Source organism: Protopterus annectens, chromosome 8.part0 (genome assembly GCF_019279795.1).
Source record: "Protopterus annectens isolate FY-2018-M chromosome 8.part0, PAN1.0, whole genome shotgun sequence".
NCBI classification, from domain to species: Eukaryota; Metazoa; Chordata; order Ceratodontiformes; family Protopteridae; genus Protopterus; species Protopterus annectens.
The window spans coordinates 1,349,821,521-1,349,838,008 of NC_056741.1; the positions used below are offsets into that span (position 1 = coordinate 1,349,821,521).

At 35.5% G+C, this 16,488-nt stretch overlaps 1 protein-coding gene across 4 annotated transcripts in view; it reads left to right on the plus strand.

Annotated features, from left to right (window-relative positions):
* IFT46 (intraflagellar transport 46) overlaps window positions 1-16,488 on the plus strand; it is a 716,375-nt gene that overhangs the window by 427,026 nt on the left and 272,861 nt on the right. For all 4 annotated transcript variants that reach the window (XM_044080916.1, XM_044080913.1, XM_044080915.1 and 1 more), the window contains exon 9: window positions 3,257-3,323. In XM_044080916.1, coding sequence (XP_043936851.1) covers window positions 3,257-3,323 — 67 coding nt within the window. The remainder of the gene's footprint in view (window positions 1-3,256; window positions 3,324-16,488) is intronic.

Genomic DNA, 16,488 nt, shown 5'->3' on the forward strand with positions numbered 1-16,488 from the left:
GACGACTAACATGGAACGTTATGGTAGGTACATAACTTTTTTTTTTAATTTGGATTTTACAGTAATTTTTTCAAAACGTTTTCAGTGTTCATTGGTATATATGTATGTATATATGTGTGTGTATATATATATATATATATATATATATATATATATATATATATATATATATAGATATATATATATCTATATATATATATATGGTCCCCTTCAAAACATCTAAAACCCATAACATCTAAATTCATAACATCGAAACCATAACATCGAATTTCATAACATCTAAAATGTGCATCATAACATCAAACACTACAAATCATATGAAAATAGCATCCCCTCCACATATAATGACACCAAATTACCAAGTACACTTTACTATGTTTCTGCAGGGGGGCAAGCCCCCCCTGCATCCTCCATGTGGGGGGCTCTGCCCCCACACCCCCTGTAAATTAAATATACCAAATCTGAGATCGCACTACAGTGGGAAAAATTTAATTTCCAAACCCCATTGTATCACGATCACCATAAAGAATGTACACATAATGTCTATATCACTTGCGTGTATGGCCTAAAGACATGTACAGACTCGGAAAATAAACACTATAAAAAGAGTATAAATTCCTACACTATACAAATAATAATTATAGAAATAAAAACTACAACATCTCATAGTGATACCACAAGATTAACAGATTAAACTATAACATTTACATGTTTAATGATACACTGTTACATATTGTACATTTTAAATGTTATGAAATTAGATGTTATGGGTTTTTGATGTTCTGGTCTCGATACTATGAATTTAGATGTTATGAGTTTGATGTTTTGAAGGGGACCCATATATGTATATATATATATATATATATGTATGTATATGTATATATGCATACATATAAATTCAGTTTCACATAATGTTGACTGTACATTATTTGAACAGCTGTTAGTTTCATTGATTGTTTGAAGTAGTTCCTTAAGCTATGGGATGAAAGCTCTAACCAACAGCTGTATGCTTTTTTTTTTTGTAAAAATTTTGAAGTGTTTGAGGATTTGAACTCCAGAGTAGATTTTACTTTTTTCACACTTTTTGTTATCCACTTGTTACTTGAGTCTGTTTTAGTTACTTTTGCATGTTATCCCAACTTATCTCAGACACCTCTTTGATTTGAGCCTTGTTTATTTCACAGTCATGTTGCATATGTTGACTGCTTCCACCTGTCATGACCTTGTGAAGAGCAGAGCAGGACTGTGACCTTGCAATGGCTGTTGAAGTTGTACCTGAATGAGATTCTGCATCTCCACCTACCTTGTAGAGCCCTTCTCCACAGATAGACATTAACCTAATGATCTATAAGCACTCTTACCCCCATTTGAACCCTAGTTTGGGAACATCAAATTTTGGAAAATTCTCCGCCTTAGTACCCCTCAGTTCTGCTTATCGTATCCTGGAGCTTCAAGCTGCTGTGTTTAATTTTTATTAAGCTCAGGTTTCCCTTATGAATGTCCACATTTGTTCTCTGAAATGCTACTGAACCAGCTAGATTGTCTTCCAGTTGTCATTGCAAGGGATAAAACCATCTTCATACCTTGTGTGTGCATCATCGGCTCAGGTGTTACTAAGTGTGTGCATATGCTTAGGCATATTTTATTTATTTATTTAAATGTATTAACTGAAGTAGATCACTGATCACCAGTGACTAACTTCAGTCGTCGCCTGGGATACATTGCAAGTGAATAAAGAGTAACTGCAACAATACACAGTGAATGATGTAGTACGGAATAGTAAAGATAATGCAGTACAAAAATTAAATATTTTGGGTATGAATATAACAAAATTATTATATACAACGTATACTAGAAGACACTTCTAGGCTCTTGATCAGTGGGTAGGGGGAGTGTGGAGTAATAGTCGATTTAGACAAATGGTAAGGATGAAAGCTCAGAGAGACGGTATGTAATATTGCCAGAGATGGAGAATTTGCACTTGCCTGCTTCTTTGAAGTGTGCATTAAGCTGTGGTTGTAAAAGTGAGTAGAAGGGTGCTTGCTTGAGATAGGAGGGGAGAGATAAGCTTGGAAGAAAGATGAAAGAGATGTTCCTCTGGTTTGCTGTGGGAGGGAAGGGCAAGGTTAGTCCCCTTATAGATCAACTAGTATTCTTAAGAAAATCTGTTTTACATCCTTCGACACTGACCTGTCATTCAGTCATTGGTTGTAATGGCAATAAGCTCAGCCAGGTATGCTTTACTTCCCTATTGAACACATGGTCAGGTCTGCCTTTTTATGACAGCTCTGCAGCTGTGTTTTCCTGTTATCTTTTTTTTCCAATCCAGCAATTATTTTCTTAGCTGATGCTGATGTTATACTGGAAATAAATCGCTGCAATGCTTTTGATTCAGAGATATTCTATTTATTTTGTTTATTGACAGGTAGAAATGCTGGTTCAAGGACCCTTTTCAGCTGCTGACAGACAACATTGTTTCTGGGTATTATGTTGTATAACTGCCATTCATCTGTTCTGCTTCCTTAGTTTGCTGCTGAAAACTACCCTAAAAGATGTTTTGCCTCACTAATTTGATGTGGTGATCATTGCCTAGTTTTTGACTCAGCACATCACTTAACCAGACTGTACTACTGGGTTGCCCTGGAAAAGAGACTCTTGTGTCCAGTGGGTTTACCCATTTAACAAATGAATATAAAAAATAGTGAAACCGGGCATGCACATTATAAGCCATGGTGTGCAAATGAATTTTCCTGGAGAAAACATTTTGTTCAAAAACAAAGGCGTCAAATGTTCCTGTTTCACGCACACACGCGTGTACACATTAAAAAGTGCTACTGAACTAAAAAAGAAGAGAACTGTGTCCAGAGTGATGCATTATTCTGTTATTAGCTACCTCAAAGAAGATTTGTAAAGTAAATTTTCAGCTCTGCTGTTTCTCAGTTGGTTCATTTATTCTCCATGGGTGAAAGCTGGTCAAAAGACCCATCTTCCAGGGAGTCTGATGTGTACATATTCCATGATTGCTAGCTGGCTACATTCACTTTTCCAGTTCCCCCTGTCCTGGAAACTGGTATACAATTCCAAAAATCCTACTCACACCCATGGCAGTGACAGTATTACTTTATTATTCCTTATATTAAAGAATATATCCATAATTTAATTCTTCTTAGCTGCAGTCAGATAAAAAGCTTGAAGTCCTGACATTGTATGCTATTTATTAACATAAATGTTTTTCTTATTTTATTTTTCTTTGCAGACCAATGCCAGATATTGACAGATTGATGCAGGAATGGCCACCAGAGTTTGAAGAACTGCTAGGAAAGGTACTTCAGTAACCATGTTGTGTAACAATGAATAATAAAAACAAGAGGCAGTACAGTGCAGTACTTTGTGATGTGCACTTGTGTTGCAGATTTTGAAGTCCTTCCTCAGACTGAGTGGGAATTCTTGTAAGGCCTGCACACATTTCAGTCTGCTCATTTTTGGGGTTTGATTTTATGTGTTAGGTTGTCTTTGCTTCTTCCATGCCCCACTTGAGGGGGATATTCTGATAACAAAATGACTTCTCTCTTTTTCATCCTAATTATCTTCGCACTTCCTTTTGACCTTGACTGAATGTTACCTTTTTACAGATTGAGAAGAACTTTTTTCTTTTCTGTTTAAGAATGAGAGACTGCCCACAGCTGACACTTGATCCAAAAGAGAAGACAGTACATGATTACCAATCTTCAAATCTTGAATCCTGTCTACATAAAATAATACCTCAATGTAAATTCTACTCATTTTAAAGTTATTCCATTTTCTCTTTGTGTTAGCTGTTTTACTGTCACTGTGTTTATTTATTTTTATTTTATTATTGTACTAGTCTTTACATTTCCCTGTCTCGTCTGTTTTCTGTTTCACGTGAGCTATCAACTGATTAACTCATTTAGTCCTGTAAAGGATTTGATGCCATTTGTCCATCGCACTATACCATTTAACCTTGTTAAATTATGAAGATGGTTACGGATCTAGCATTGTGATATATGCTGATGGTATTCTGTTTTCTGTCACATTCAGCCCTTTATCAGTATTCGCTGCTGGCATATTGGAAGCTTACCTTGATGTCATTCTAAAGTGGATAGCTGAAAATTGATTAAGAGTAAATGTAATTAAGACTGGGGTTTTACTGGTTCAGTCTACAGCATGCATCTCCATTAACTGTTGTCTAAAGTGTACAATCTTGGTTAACACTGAGGTATTAATTTATGTAGACCAGGTTCAAGATTTGAAGAGAGCTGATCATGTGCTCTCTCTTTTGGATCAAGTGTCAGCTCTGGGCAGCCCCTCATTCTTATACCTGAAGATAGTCTCCAGGATTAAATACTTACTATTGTTTATACTACAGTCTCATCTTGACTCAGCTGTAATGCCTTACATCTTGGACTTTGTGCTGGCAATTTAAGCAGACTCCATTTGGTGCATGATACCTCTGCCAGATAATCATCTGGAACTAGGGCTGGCATCAAAGTTAGATGCATTAGGCAGACACCTGAGGTGCCGTTCTGTTAGGGGTGCTTTTTTATACTTTTTGTTTGTTTGTTTATTTATTCACCTTCTTATTTTAATGTATGTTCATCATTCACATTTCCTAAGTGGCATATGGTTTGTGTGCCTGCACAGACCCACAGTTGCAGCTTTCTAGAGCTCAAAAATCTCTTCTCTGAATCCCTGTGATAGAGGATCAGCTAAGCCCCTGCCATCAGGGGGAAGCTTAACCCCTGTCACAGGAAGTCAGTTCAGTATTTTAATGTCAGCAGTAGGAATCATACTGCTGAATCTCCTCAGCAGCCTGCATTGGTGGATTACAGATTCTAGACTCATATAAGATCCCATTGGGAACTTCTTCTTTATTATTATATACTTTTGATTTTTTTCTGTTTTAAATAAATAAATATATTTAGATAGATATTTGTGTGTTTGTTTGTTTGTTTGTTTGTATCTTTCGGCTTTTCCCGGTTAGGGGTCGCCACAGCGGATCTCCGGTCCGCTAATGATTGGTACTGGATTTTTACATACCGGGTTACCAGCCCTAACGCACAACCTTCAACGAAGGCACAGCCCATTCACGTAGGCCTCCACACCGAAGACGCTCTAGCTGAGAATCGAACGGGACAACGTCTTGCTATGAGGCGACAACGCTACCACAGCACCACCACCGCAGTAGATAGATATTTGTGTGTGATCTTTTTTTATTTTAATACGCTTGCTATTTACTACTGCTGTCTATTTCTCTGGGAATTATAACTTATTATTGTGATCTTTGCATACTTAATGCTACTTTCAATCAGTTAAGGAGCTTTTCTAAAGTGTTTTTTACTTGTACTGGGAAACAGACGTTCTGTGGTCTCAGTGAAACACTAGGGACTGCCTCATGCATTTATAGCCATGATTTAATCATATCTCTTGTTTCATTTGTTTATCTGCTTTATGTTGAAATTCTGCCTGGAAAATAATGCATTTTTTCACTTTTTTCTTCAGTTATGTTATAGATACTACTAAATTAACACTGTTTTTTGTTAAATTGTAATTTTACCACATATTACTTTATTTGCATTTTCTGAGGAGAATGTCATTTCAGACAAGGGAATATGTAAATAAATGCTTATTTATGCTGTTTTAAAATGTTTCCATTTGATTTACAGGCATAGATTTTATTTTTTGGCAATATTTGGACAAGTGAATTTTATTTGGTACTATGACTGTGTGTGTTTACTATACTGTGCTGGTTGTAGAACAAGTCTTAGCATATTTTAAACTGTTTCTGGTATTGGGGTTCCAAGATGGTGGTCGGCTAGTTAGCACCCTACCCACGAGCTCCTACCGTTAATTTTTATTTTTTATAGCCTTAAGTGCTTCTAAACGGATGTAATTATTACTCGGTGATACAAGAGACTAATATAACTTATCCGAAGTTAATTGGTGGTCTGTTTTCTGGCAAAAACTGTATTTTTTTCCTGTTTATCCTGTTTCTGGGACAAGGAGTACGAGTTTTCAGGAGGCCTGTGTGAGAAACTTTGTGCCTGACAGGATTCGCACTTCTGGTATTTGGCGCTCCTTATTTCTGTATTGTTCATCGGAATTCAGTCATGTCAGAAAGTGCGGAGAATATGGATGCCCAGAATTCTAAGGCAAAAATCTCCTCAATCCTTTCTCCTGAGAAAGATAACACATGTAAAAGGCAGAGAACTTCAAAAACTGCTCTGGATAGTAGTTCCTCAGGTAATAAAACAAATGCCAAAACAAAAATTGAACCAAATCTTCACATCGAAGATTTGAAAGTTGCGCTTCAACCAATTCAGGATGCTGTCCAGCTTATCTCTGACCAAATGTCTGGTCTTACTAAATCTATTAACCAGTTAGTACAGAGAATGGACACATTAGAGCAAAAAACACAAAATAATGACTTTAAAATTAGTCAAGTGTCTGATATTACAAAAAACAATTCTGTGCTTATTGAGGAATTACAAACTAAACTAACAGATCTGGAAGCGAGAAGCCGTCGTAATAATATCATTATTAGGGGGCTACCTGAAACATATGATAACCAAAACCTTATTTCAATCTGTGGACAGATTTTCAGTGCACTTTTGGGTCCGAGTATTACTGCTGATAAAATAATAATTGAAAGGGCGCATAGACCAATTAGACGCAGACAGGATTCACAAATCCCTCGCATCATTTATACAAAACTGTTGAACTTTCAGGATGCATAAAACATTTTACAGTCAGCAAAGAAGCAAAAACATTGTTATGGAACAGTCATAAAATTACTTTTACTCAAGACTTGCCACATCAAATAAAATTGAGTAGGCAGAGGCTAGCTCCCTTCTGTGCTGATTTAATTAAAAGAAATATAAGGTTTCAGATGAGATACCCGAGTGTTCTTTTATTTACATATAAAGAGGTTAAGTACTCAGCGAGTGTTCCGTCGGAAGCTAAAGAAGCTTTTATTAAAGCCTTTAACTCTTACCCAGTGGTATGAAAAGGTTTTTGGTTATCTTTCAGTTTGCTTTACACTATCGTTGTGAAGAAATGCTGTTCTCCTACAAGTGCTGAATTGTGCAAATGTTTTTATGCGAGTAATATTTTGTTCAGCATGTGTGGTTGTTCAAAGACTATTTTTTTTTTTTTTTGTGACTGTCGAGGCTTATTTCTGTCAAATATGCTAACAAAGTAAGTAAGCCTTGCTGTTGGCTTAACATTGTTTCTGTTATGGCGTGAGTTCTTGGTTAAAGACAGTATCTGAACTATTAAGCGGGAAAATCGGGTAGGAGATAGAAGAATGTATGACTCTGCAGATGCCAGTAAGCGTCAAGATGTTCCGGAATTTGAGACTGTACAGGTGTCTTGATTTGTTCGGAAGAATATTCTCCTGATATATTTCCTCTTTGTGGTTCTCTGTGAGTATTATGGCTCTCATCTAACTGTAAGAAGCGGAACCTTTGCTTGTGATACTGTTGCTGAGATGCTGATGTGCTCCACTTCAAGAGGTGTCCTACAGTGAATGTTCATTGTTCTGGACTTCATTCTAGAGACATTTAAGAAACAGCGATATAGTTTAATATATATTTAATGTATTACTTGTTAATGTATGCCTTATTGCATGATGTATTGGTCGGGTTTACATGAACCATTTAGGTTATATATAGATTCTAGTTAGATAAGTTAATTTTTTTTTCTCTTTTATTTATGGCTATTCTCATTATTCGGGATATGATCTCGTGGGGGTGGTATATATGGGTTCTAACATAGCTGGGTCTTGGAAACATAGTGTGCTGTATATATGTACATATTGTTGGAGTTTTAGTTTGTTACTTAATTTTTATTTAATCCTTTGTTATAACAAGAAATATTATGCTAACATTTTATTAGCTTTACAGTCGTACGATATATTATCTCCTTCCATTAACATTGAGGGGTGGGTAGGCACTGGGGTGGTATGGAAGGATTCTTATTGCTGTCGTATTTTGTTTCTTTCCTTGTCCTTTTTCTATGCTTATTATCGTCATTCTATGATTATAGATAAAGGACAGTATGGAAAATATAGGAGAAGATTAAAAATAAAAGTCAGTTATGTATTTACGAATAAAAGTGAGCGCTTTTGTTTTTTACACAGTCTCCGTATTTACTCTCTTAGGTTTTTCCTTTCTTTTACAATAAATATATACTAGTCCCAACTAAGTTTATTGTATTATGACTTTATGTATAGATTCGTGGAATGTTAGAGGGTTGCAAAATAGGTCTAAAAGGGCGCTTATTTGTCACCTGATTCTCAAATCATATGCGAATATATGTTTCCTTCAAGAAACACACCTGTATGATAGCGATTGGGCAGGAGTGAGAGAGAAGAAATGGGTGAAACTTATTATTTCTTCAGGTAATAGTTCTAATGCTAGAGGTGTAGCGATAATTATCAAAAATCTTTTCAGGGTACCATACTTAATATAAGATCTGATGTAAATGGCAGATGGTGTTTTTCACATCTCAATTTCCTAATATTAATAAACCTATTATATTTTTTAATTTATATGGCCCATGTTCCCAGCAATATATCTTTATTACAGAAATTCATAATATTTTGGTAACCTTTAAAGATCATTATATTATAGTTGGGGTGATTGGAATGCTGTGATTGACCCTATTGTTGATCGTTCTAATAAAACTTCCTATTATTGGTACAATACTCAATCCTCATCTGCCTTGGAAGATTTGATGTTTGACCTTAGTCTTACTGACCCTGTTTCTTTAAAAACCAAATAACGAAGAGGAGCTATACACTTATTATTCAAAATGCTCCAAATCTTGGTCAAGATTAGAGTTCTTCTTAATCTTCGAATTTTTCACTCACTTTGATATTGCTCTATTCTTGGATCCGAGATCCGTATCTGATCACTCTAAGATTTCGATAAACATTAATCCTATTCATAAAAAAAATTTCTCCTCTAAACATAATAATTGGACACTTAATAATAATTTACTCCGTAATAAAGACATTATCCAGGAAATTACTGAAATACTATCTAATCTTACCCTTAGTCTGGATAGTTCTGATATACCTTTGGATATACAATGGGCAGCTTGTAAAGCGTATATGAGAGGTATTTTAATTAATAAAGCCTCTTTTCTTAAAAGGAAATATAAGGATAAAGAAACTGAACTTACGAATAAACTACTTGTACTAGAAAAACAACAAAAAATAATTGTAGATCCCAAGAGAGATGATTTAATAAATGACTTACAATCCCAATTACTTCAATTACATAAACAGAACCTAACCATTTTTGAACAAAGGATGATTGCTACCTACTCTGAATGGGCACAAACTCCATCTAAATTTCTTGCAAAATTAATTAGAAACAATCAAGAACCTCCTAAGATATCTCGGTTGCACTTTGATAATAAGATTTATAACTCTGATCAAGAAATAATACAACTTTTTTCTAACCTTTTTTCTGACATATATTGTAACGGAAATACAAATAGTTCTACGCATACAAATATGATTGAGTTTTTTAAATCTATTAAATTCCTCTCCATAAGTAAAAATCAAGGAGAATTGCTCTCAGCCCCTATAAGTCTACAAAAAATTCAAGACGTTATCTCGAATCTCAAGGTTGGAAAATCACCTGGCCCTGATGGGTTTACAGCCGAATTCTTTAAAACTTATAAATTATTGGTTTCTTCTATATTATTAAAAGTATATAATTATGTAATAAAACATGGTATCTCAGACTTATATTGGAATACTTCGAGAACAATTTTAATCTTAAAAAATCAAAAGGACAAATCAGATCCGCACAATTATCGTCCCATTTCTTTAATTAACATTGACATAAAGATTTTAGCCTCTCTTTTAGCTAATAGACTTAGAAAAATTCTTCCTTCTATAATATCCATGGAACAATCAGGCTTTATGTCAGGTAAACATACTTGGGATAATACCTTAACTCTAGATTCATTAATGCATATACTGAAGAAAGACAAAAATCCAATTTATGCCTTGATAATAGATGTGACGAAGGCTTTTGATAGGGTTAACTGGATGTTTCTTTTTCTTTCCTTATCATATTTCAACATTCCCTCTTCTTTCATAGACATGATTAAAGTTTTATATAATAACTCCTCGACTTGCCTATGGATAAACAAAATTTTATCAAAACCAATTCGAATAACTAATAGTACTAGATAGGGTTGTCTGCTATCTCCTTTTCTTTTTAATATATTCATTGAACCCTTATTTCTTTTTATAAAATCAAATACATTCCATATGATTCCTAGAGTAATAAAGACTAATGTTTCTTTGTCAGCTTTTGCTGATGATTTAATCATTTATTTTCAACTTCCTAACACTGATCTTCATAAGATTGTATCTTCCATTGAGGTCTTTTCTAAAGTTTCAGATTATCAAGTTAATTTTCAGAAATCTCACATTTTTCCTATAAATCCTCAGGGACACAATTCAAAGTATTTTCCTTTGTCTTCTTTTAAAATTACTTTTGATATCAAATATTTAGGATTTTCTTTAGTCATAATCTTTCATCTACATTTCAAAATAATCTCCTTAAATCCTGGTCCAAAATAACTCTTGATATTCTTAGATGGCAGAAACTGAAATTATCGCTTTTGTCTAAAGCTGCTATAATTAAAATGAATATTCTGCCTAAAATTCTCTTTCAATTCAATGCTGTAGATCAGGTAATACCTAAATCTTTTTGTCTAAAATATGTAAGGATTTAGCTAAATTTATCTGGTATCCAAAATCTGTGAGAATTGCATATGATAAACTAATTATTCCTAAATCGGGGGGAGGATTGGGACTTCCAAATTTTCAGTTATATTACTTCATTATTGCGGCAAGTAGGTTATTATGTATTTCTAAATTTAAATTAGGAGACTACAATTCTTATCCTCTCTGGTCTAAAATATGGTTTCAACATGTTACAAGCCTGAATTTAAATCGGAAACCCTCCCTTTTCTCTTAAATGATTCCTTAAAAAATCTCAAACTTTCAAATAATTTAAAACATAAGATTATTATTTTTCAAAATTTAATGAAACTTATAAATTTAGATAAAACCTTTCCCTTACTTCAACCCTTACATCTAAATCCTAATATTACAATTAATAATCTTCCTGTTAATCTTTCTAAATTCCCGGAAATTAAAAACTTGGTGGTCTGGGATATACTCAAACATAATAAGGAATCATTATCTAACCTATGTGTGATTTTGAAGATAAATAAAACTTATATATCGTTAATTAGACAATTGAGAGATATTATTAAACTTAGATTTATACATCTTTTGGATAATGGACAAAATATACCCTTATTAGAATCTGTTTTGCATAATCTTACTCTACCCAAGAATATGATTTCTAATTCATATAAACTTATATCGTCTATGATAAATAATAGTCCATGTCTTTTTTCAAACTATTGGAATAATTATCATCCTCTTCTTTCACATAATCAGAAACTTTTGTCCATAAAGAACACTGTCAATTTTTCCCCCTTTAAGAATCTTTTTTACACACAATTAATGATTAACAATAATACATATTTTACTCCAGCTAGATTAGCAAAAATTGACCCCAATAAATCTTCTTCCTGCCCTTGCTGCTCAGCACCCTATGCTGATCTATTTCATATTTTTTGGTCTTGTTACCATACTCACAAACTATGGACTTCGTTAAAGGTCCGTCTTCAAAAAATGGGATACCACAAATCGACCCTTTGTTGGGAGTTAGCCATCCTTCACATACCTATGTGTACTCTTTCTTTATTTGATACCCATGTTTTGGTTTTTATATGTTCTCTCATGAAATTGTACATCTCTAGAAATTGGTTGGACCGTACTAAGCTTTGTTGGAATAACTTTAAAACATTGGTATTTACTTACATGGCTGCTCACAAATTCATTAATAAGAGTCCTAAGAAGAGGGCCCTGTTTCTAAAAATTTGCTCCAAAGTTAATACACTTCTTATTTCTAGTTGAGTTAATTCAGTGGTTTGTAATTTAATTCTAATATCTAGTACTATTTAATTCCTGTTATATTATATTTTTCTTTGTTACGACAGCTTGTGGGGAAGATTGTTGAAAATTTGTGATTTCTATTAGTATACTGTGTATTTTATTTATCTTGTTATTTTTCTTGTTATAATTTAATTGGTTCAGTTTTTATTGTATTAAAATATAAATACCAATAAAAAATTTGTTTTGAAAAAAAAATAAATAAACTGTTTCTGGTATATGGTATGCAGTTTAGCCCTATATGCTGTTTGGGGATAGTTTATATTTTTTATTATTGCTGCAGTTAGTCAGCCATTTATAATGTCAATATATTATTCTGACTGGTGTTTTTCCCCTGACTTGATGTCTTCTCATATGTCTTCACCTCCATCAAATCTTGTAAAGAAAAAAAATAAATAAAAGCACGCCTCAGCCTACTGTTTGTGAATCTGTTGTTGCCTTAAGCTGGCCTGCACACCACTTACCTTTTCACCTATCATGCTATGATGTAAGCACGCAGCCCTGTATGGTACAGGTGTCAGTCCCAGCCTTCAGAGCTGTTCTAGTACCTGACAGAAGAACAAAACTCTTTAGGTACAAGACCTGTCCAGAGCTAGTGACTCCTTGCCAGACATAATACTCTGTCCCCAGATAATTTGTCCACTAGTATAGTTAACAATAAGAAGAAACAGAAACCTCACCATATGATAGACAGTGAGGGTATTACAGTATTGGACTGAGGTGGTTTCTTTAGCAAAGAGCGTTTTACATTTAGCAAATCTCAGAGACTGTGCTCCTATTCAGAATGACTATGGGGCTGCCTTCTCTAGAAATTATTCTATGGCTGCAGATTTTGTTGGGGACTCTGATGCAGACAATAGTAAAAGGTCAGTGTCTGTCCAGTCTGATTTTTCTTTAGGTGAGCAAGTTCAAATCCCCAAGCAGGTGTTCACTTTTCCACAGATGCCTTAGTTTAGAGATGTATTTCACTAGAAGCAATCTGGAGCTGCACCAGAGATTGGCAGAGTTTATGATTTTATTGAGGATGAGATCTGAAATGTTTTGGCTGTTCTTCTGTTACCAGCAGTAGAAAATGTGCATAAAACAGCATGCAAAACTCCTTTGGCTAGAGAACCAGCTCCAAAAAGCTTATGAGGAAATACAGTGTGTACTCTGATTTTGCATCTCTCTTTGCACTTTTATTACCTGACCTAACTGCGTTTTCTCTGGCTGCTGACATCTAAAAAGAGGTCCTTGGCTTCTTCTAACCCTACACCCTCTGAATAAAATTGGGGAGTGGCTAGAATCTCAGGCGAAAAAGTTGACTTAAGAAATTTAGTATTTGGAATTCTAAATTATCTAGGCTTCATGTGGAAAGTTATTTTGCAATGTATTTACAGTTTAGATGATGATGCTGAATCTTTGCTGAACAGAAGTGTTATATGAATGAGAGTGTTTGTAGTGTGACTCATGTTTTGAAACATCTTTGAGAAGTGTCTTGGAAAGTGCAGACACAATTTCTATAAAAGCAGCCTCTTCTGTTATATTAAGAAGCTGTGCTAGGTTACATAACCAGAATTTTTTTGGAGGATTTAAAAAACAAGATTTTAAATGCTTTTTTATGTTATGAATTTCTGTTTGGTCCTACTGCTACCCATATTCTAAAGCAGTGGGATGATAGAGGTAAATTGATGCATGGGGTATCTAAAATGTCTCACAATCCCAGGTTCTCCCCTAATAAGGTATCCATCTTCAAAGAGCAGACAAACAAAATTCCCAGCCTGACAAGAGTCAAGGTACAAAGAGGAAATATCAGGAAGATAATGCTTCCAAACCAAGTAAATAGTGTTCCTTTCTCAAAAAGGATCAGTCCCCTGCTAAAGTATGACTATGCCAAAGCTCATGAATCCTGTCCCTCCCCCATCCCTCTTGCTTTTTCTCATTCCCCTAGGCTTTCTCTAAACCCAGCAGCCTGGCCACAAATAGTCTCAGATAAATAGTGCTGAGAATAATTCAGAGAGGATACTCTTGGCAGTGGACAGAAAATCCTCTTGCCTTCAAGGGAATCACCCTGCACCCACCAGTCCAGAGACATCTGTTCTCTCCAGTATTCCTTCACATGTTGCCATTAGGGGTTATAGAAACAGATTTGATATTGTCAACAGATGTGTTATTGGATTAGACTGCAGCACCTTTTTCAAAAGCTTGGATCCAGGGCTCTGGCTGTACTGTTACTCATAATTCCCTTTAGTCCATCCATTATTTCAGATCTCATTTGCCTCTTGATATGTCAAGACATGTGTTTAAGGGCTCTGAGCTCAAGGGGAACCCATTCATACTTATTATGCTGGGAAGCCATGAGGTTGTGGCAGTGGAAAATGTCTTCTCAATGCTTTCTGGTGGTAATGCACATTCCAGTGACTTCCACTGTTTTGGAAGACAAACTGAACAGGTCTTTTCTTCTGCCTAACAAATGGTCGCTCCGTCAGTCAGTGGCAGTTATGATTTTCAGTCAATGGGGCCAGCCTTGCTGCCATCTTTTCACCTCCCACCTAAACAACAAATGCAGCAGCTATTCCATCCTGATTTCCCCCAGAGAGACATTCGTTGAAAAATGCTCTGGATCGCAGTTGGTCCATGGGTCTCCTTTATGCCTTTCCCCCTGATAACCAGGTTTCTTCAGAAAGCCATGAGGTGCAAGTCAGTGATAATTCTCATTGCACCCTTTTGGCCCTGACAAGTTTGGTTTCTGTTCCTCTGGCCTCATCTAAAACATCCTCCCTGAGTGCCAAATCCAAGTCCAGTCCTCTTGCCACACCAACCTGGGCAGCTTAATTGAGATATAAAAATGCTGAAATTGACCACATGATTCCACCACTCCTAATGGTGGTCAGAGACACCAGGCCATCTACTCTAGATATACATATTCTGTCATCTTCACAAAAATCTAACACTAAGAATATTTGCCTTAGCAAATTAAAAGTTTTTGCTCTATGGACATTTTCAAAAGGTTTGCACTCTTTCTCAGCTCCATTACCATCCATCTTACATTTCTTAGTGTGTTTTTTAGAAAGGCACTAATTTCTCAACCACCAAGGTACAGTTAGCAGCCATATCCAACTTTCACACTGAAGAAAACCAAACTTCCATTGCGCCCCTGAAGATCTCCATGGCTTTTTTTAAAGGAAACTTCCCTTATCAGACCTCCAGTCAGGGATCCAGTTCCTTCATGGGACATCATTGTCATGCTTCAAGCCTTTACTTTGTCCCCCTTTGAACTAGTGTCTTCTGCAGAATTAAAATTACTTTGAAAACCATTTTTCTTGTAGAAGTTACCTCATTTAGGAGGCTATCAAGAGCTACAAGCATTATCCTGCAATCCTTTTTACTTGTTTTTTCATAAGGATGGGGTATCTTTGCAAACCATTTCTTATTTTCTTCCTAAAGAGACCTTGGAAGCAAATTCTAACCAGACAATTAACCTATCAGTTTTCTTTCCAAAATTTTCCAACAAAGGGGAATGTACTTTACATTTGATGGATGTTCATGGACCGCTCAGATTTTATTTGCATCACACCAAAGACTTTAGAAAAACATAGCAACTTTTTCTTAACTTCAAAAAGGCTAGATTGGGTCAAGAAGTTTCTAAAGTGACTTTACTGCATCCCCTTTGTTTCTAAGGAAATTAGATTAGCACTACCAAAGAAGCCCAAGGCTCACTCATCTAGAGCAGTGGCTACCTCCACTGCTTTCTTTGCTAGAGTACCCATACATGAGTTTTTTGCTGCAGCTACTTGGTCTACCTTTCATACATTTATGTCAAATTACAAACTAGATGTACACTCTAGATCCCATGCCTCTTTTGGCTCCACCATACTTTAGAAGCCCGTGAGAACCTCTGGGGTTCTGTGGTAGCTGGGGAATCTGCCCCATCTGTTGAGTCAAATGGAAAAGACAATATCTGATATGAAAGTTATGTACTTACTATAATGCTAGATCCATGTTGTTTTTTTTCGTCTGGCTAAAGATTTCTTCCCTCTGTCCCTTGTCCTAAATTGTTCTTTTTGTTATGGCCCTTATGTGATCAATTGGACCTGACCAGGGAGGGCCTTGTCTTATTGACAGTCTGGAGCTGTTTTTCCTTTTTATAATCTATTGCATAGGTTGAGGTCGAGGAGTCTGTGCTGTGTCCATCAGGAGTACCAGGTACAAGCAGTCAAACTTGATCTGAGGTAATTATGGGTAGCGGTTAAGCCAGAGTCCTGGATCCAACTTCTTAAAAAAGGTGCCAAGGTCAGATCCAATAAACCATCTGTTGAAATGGATGGAACAAGACACCACAGATTTAGCATTATGGTAAGTACATAACTTTTGTTTCCTGTATCACAAAAAGGAAAAGGATTTTACTCTAGAATCTTTTTGGTACCCAAAAAGGA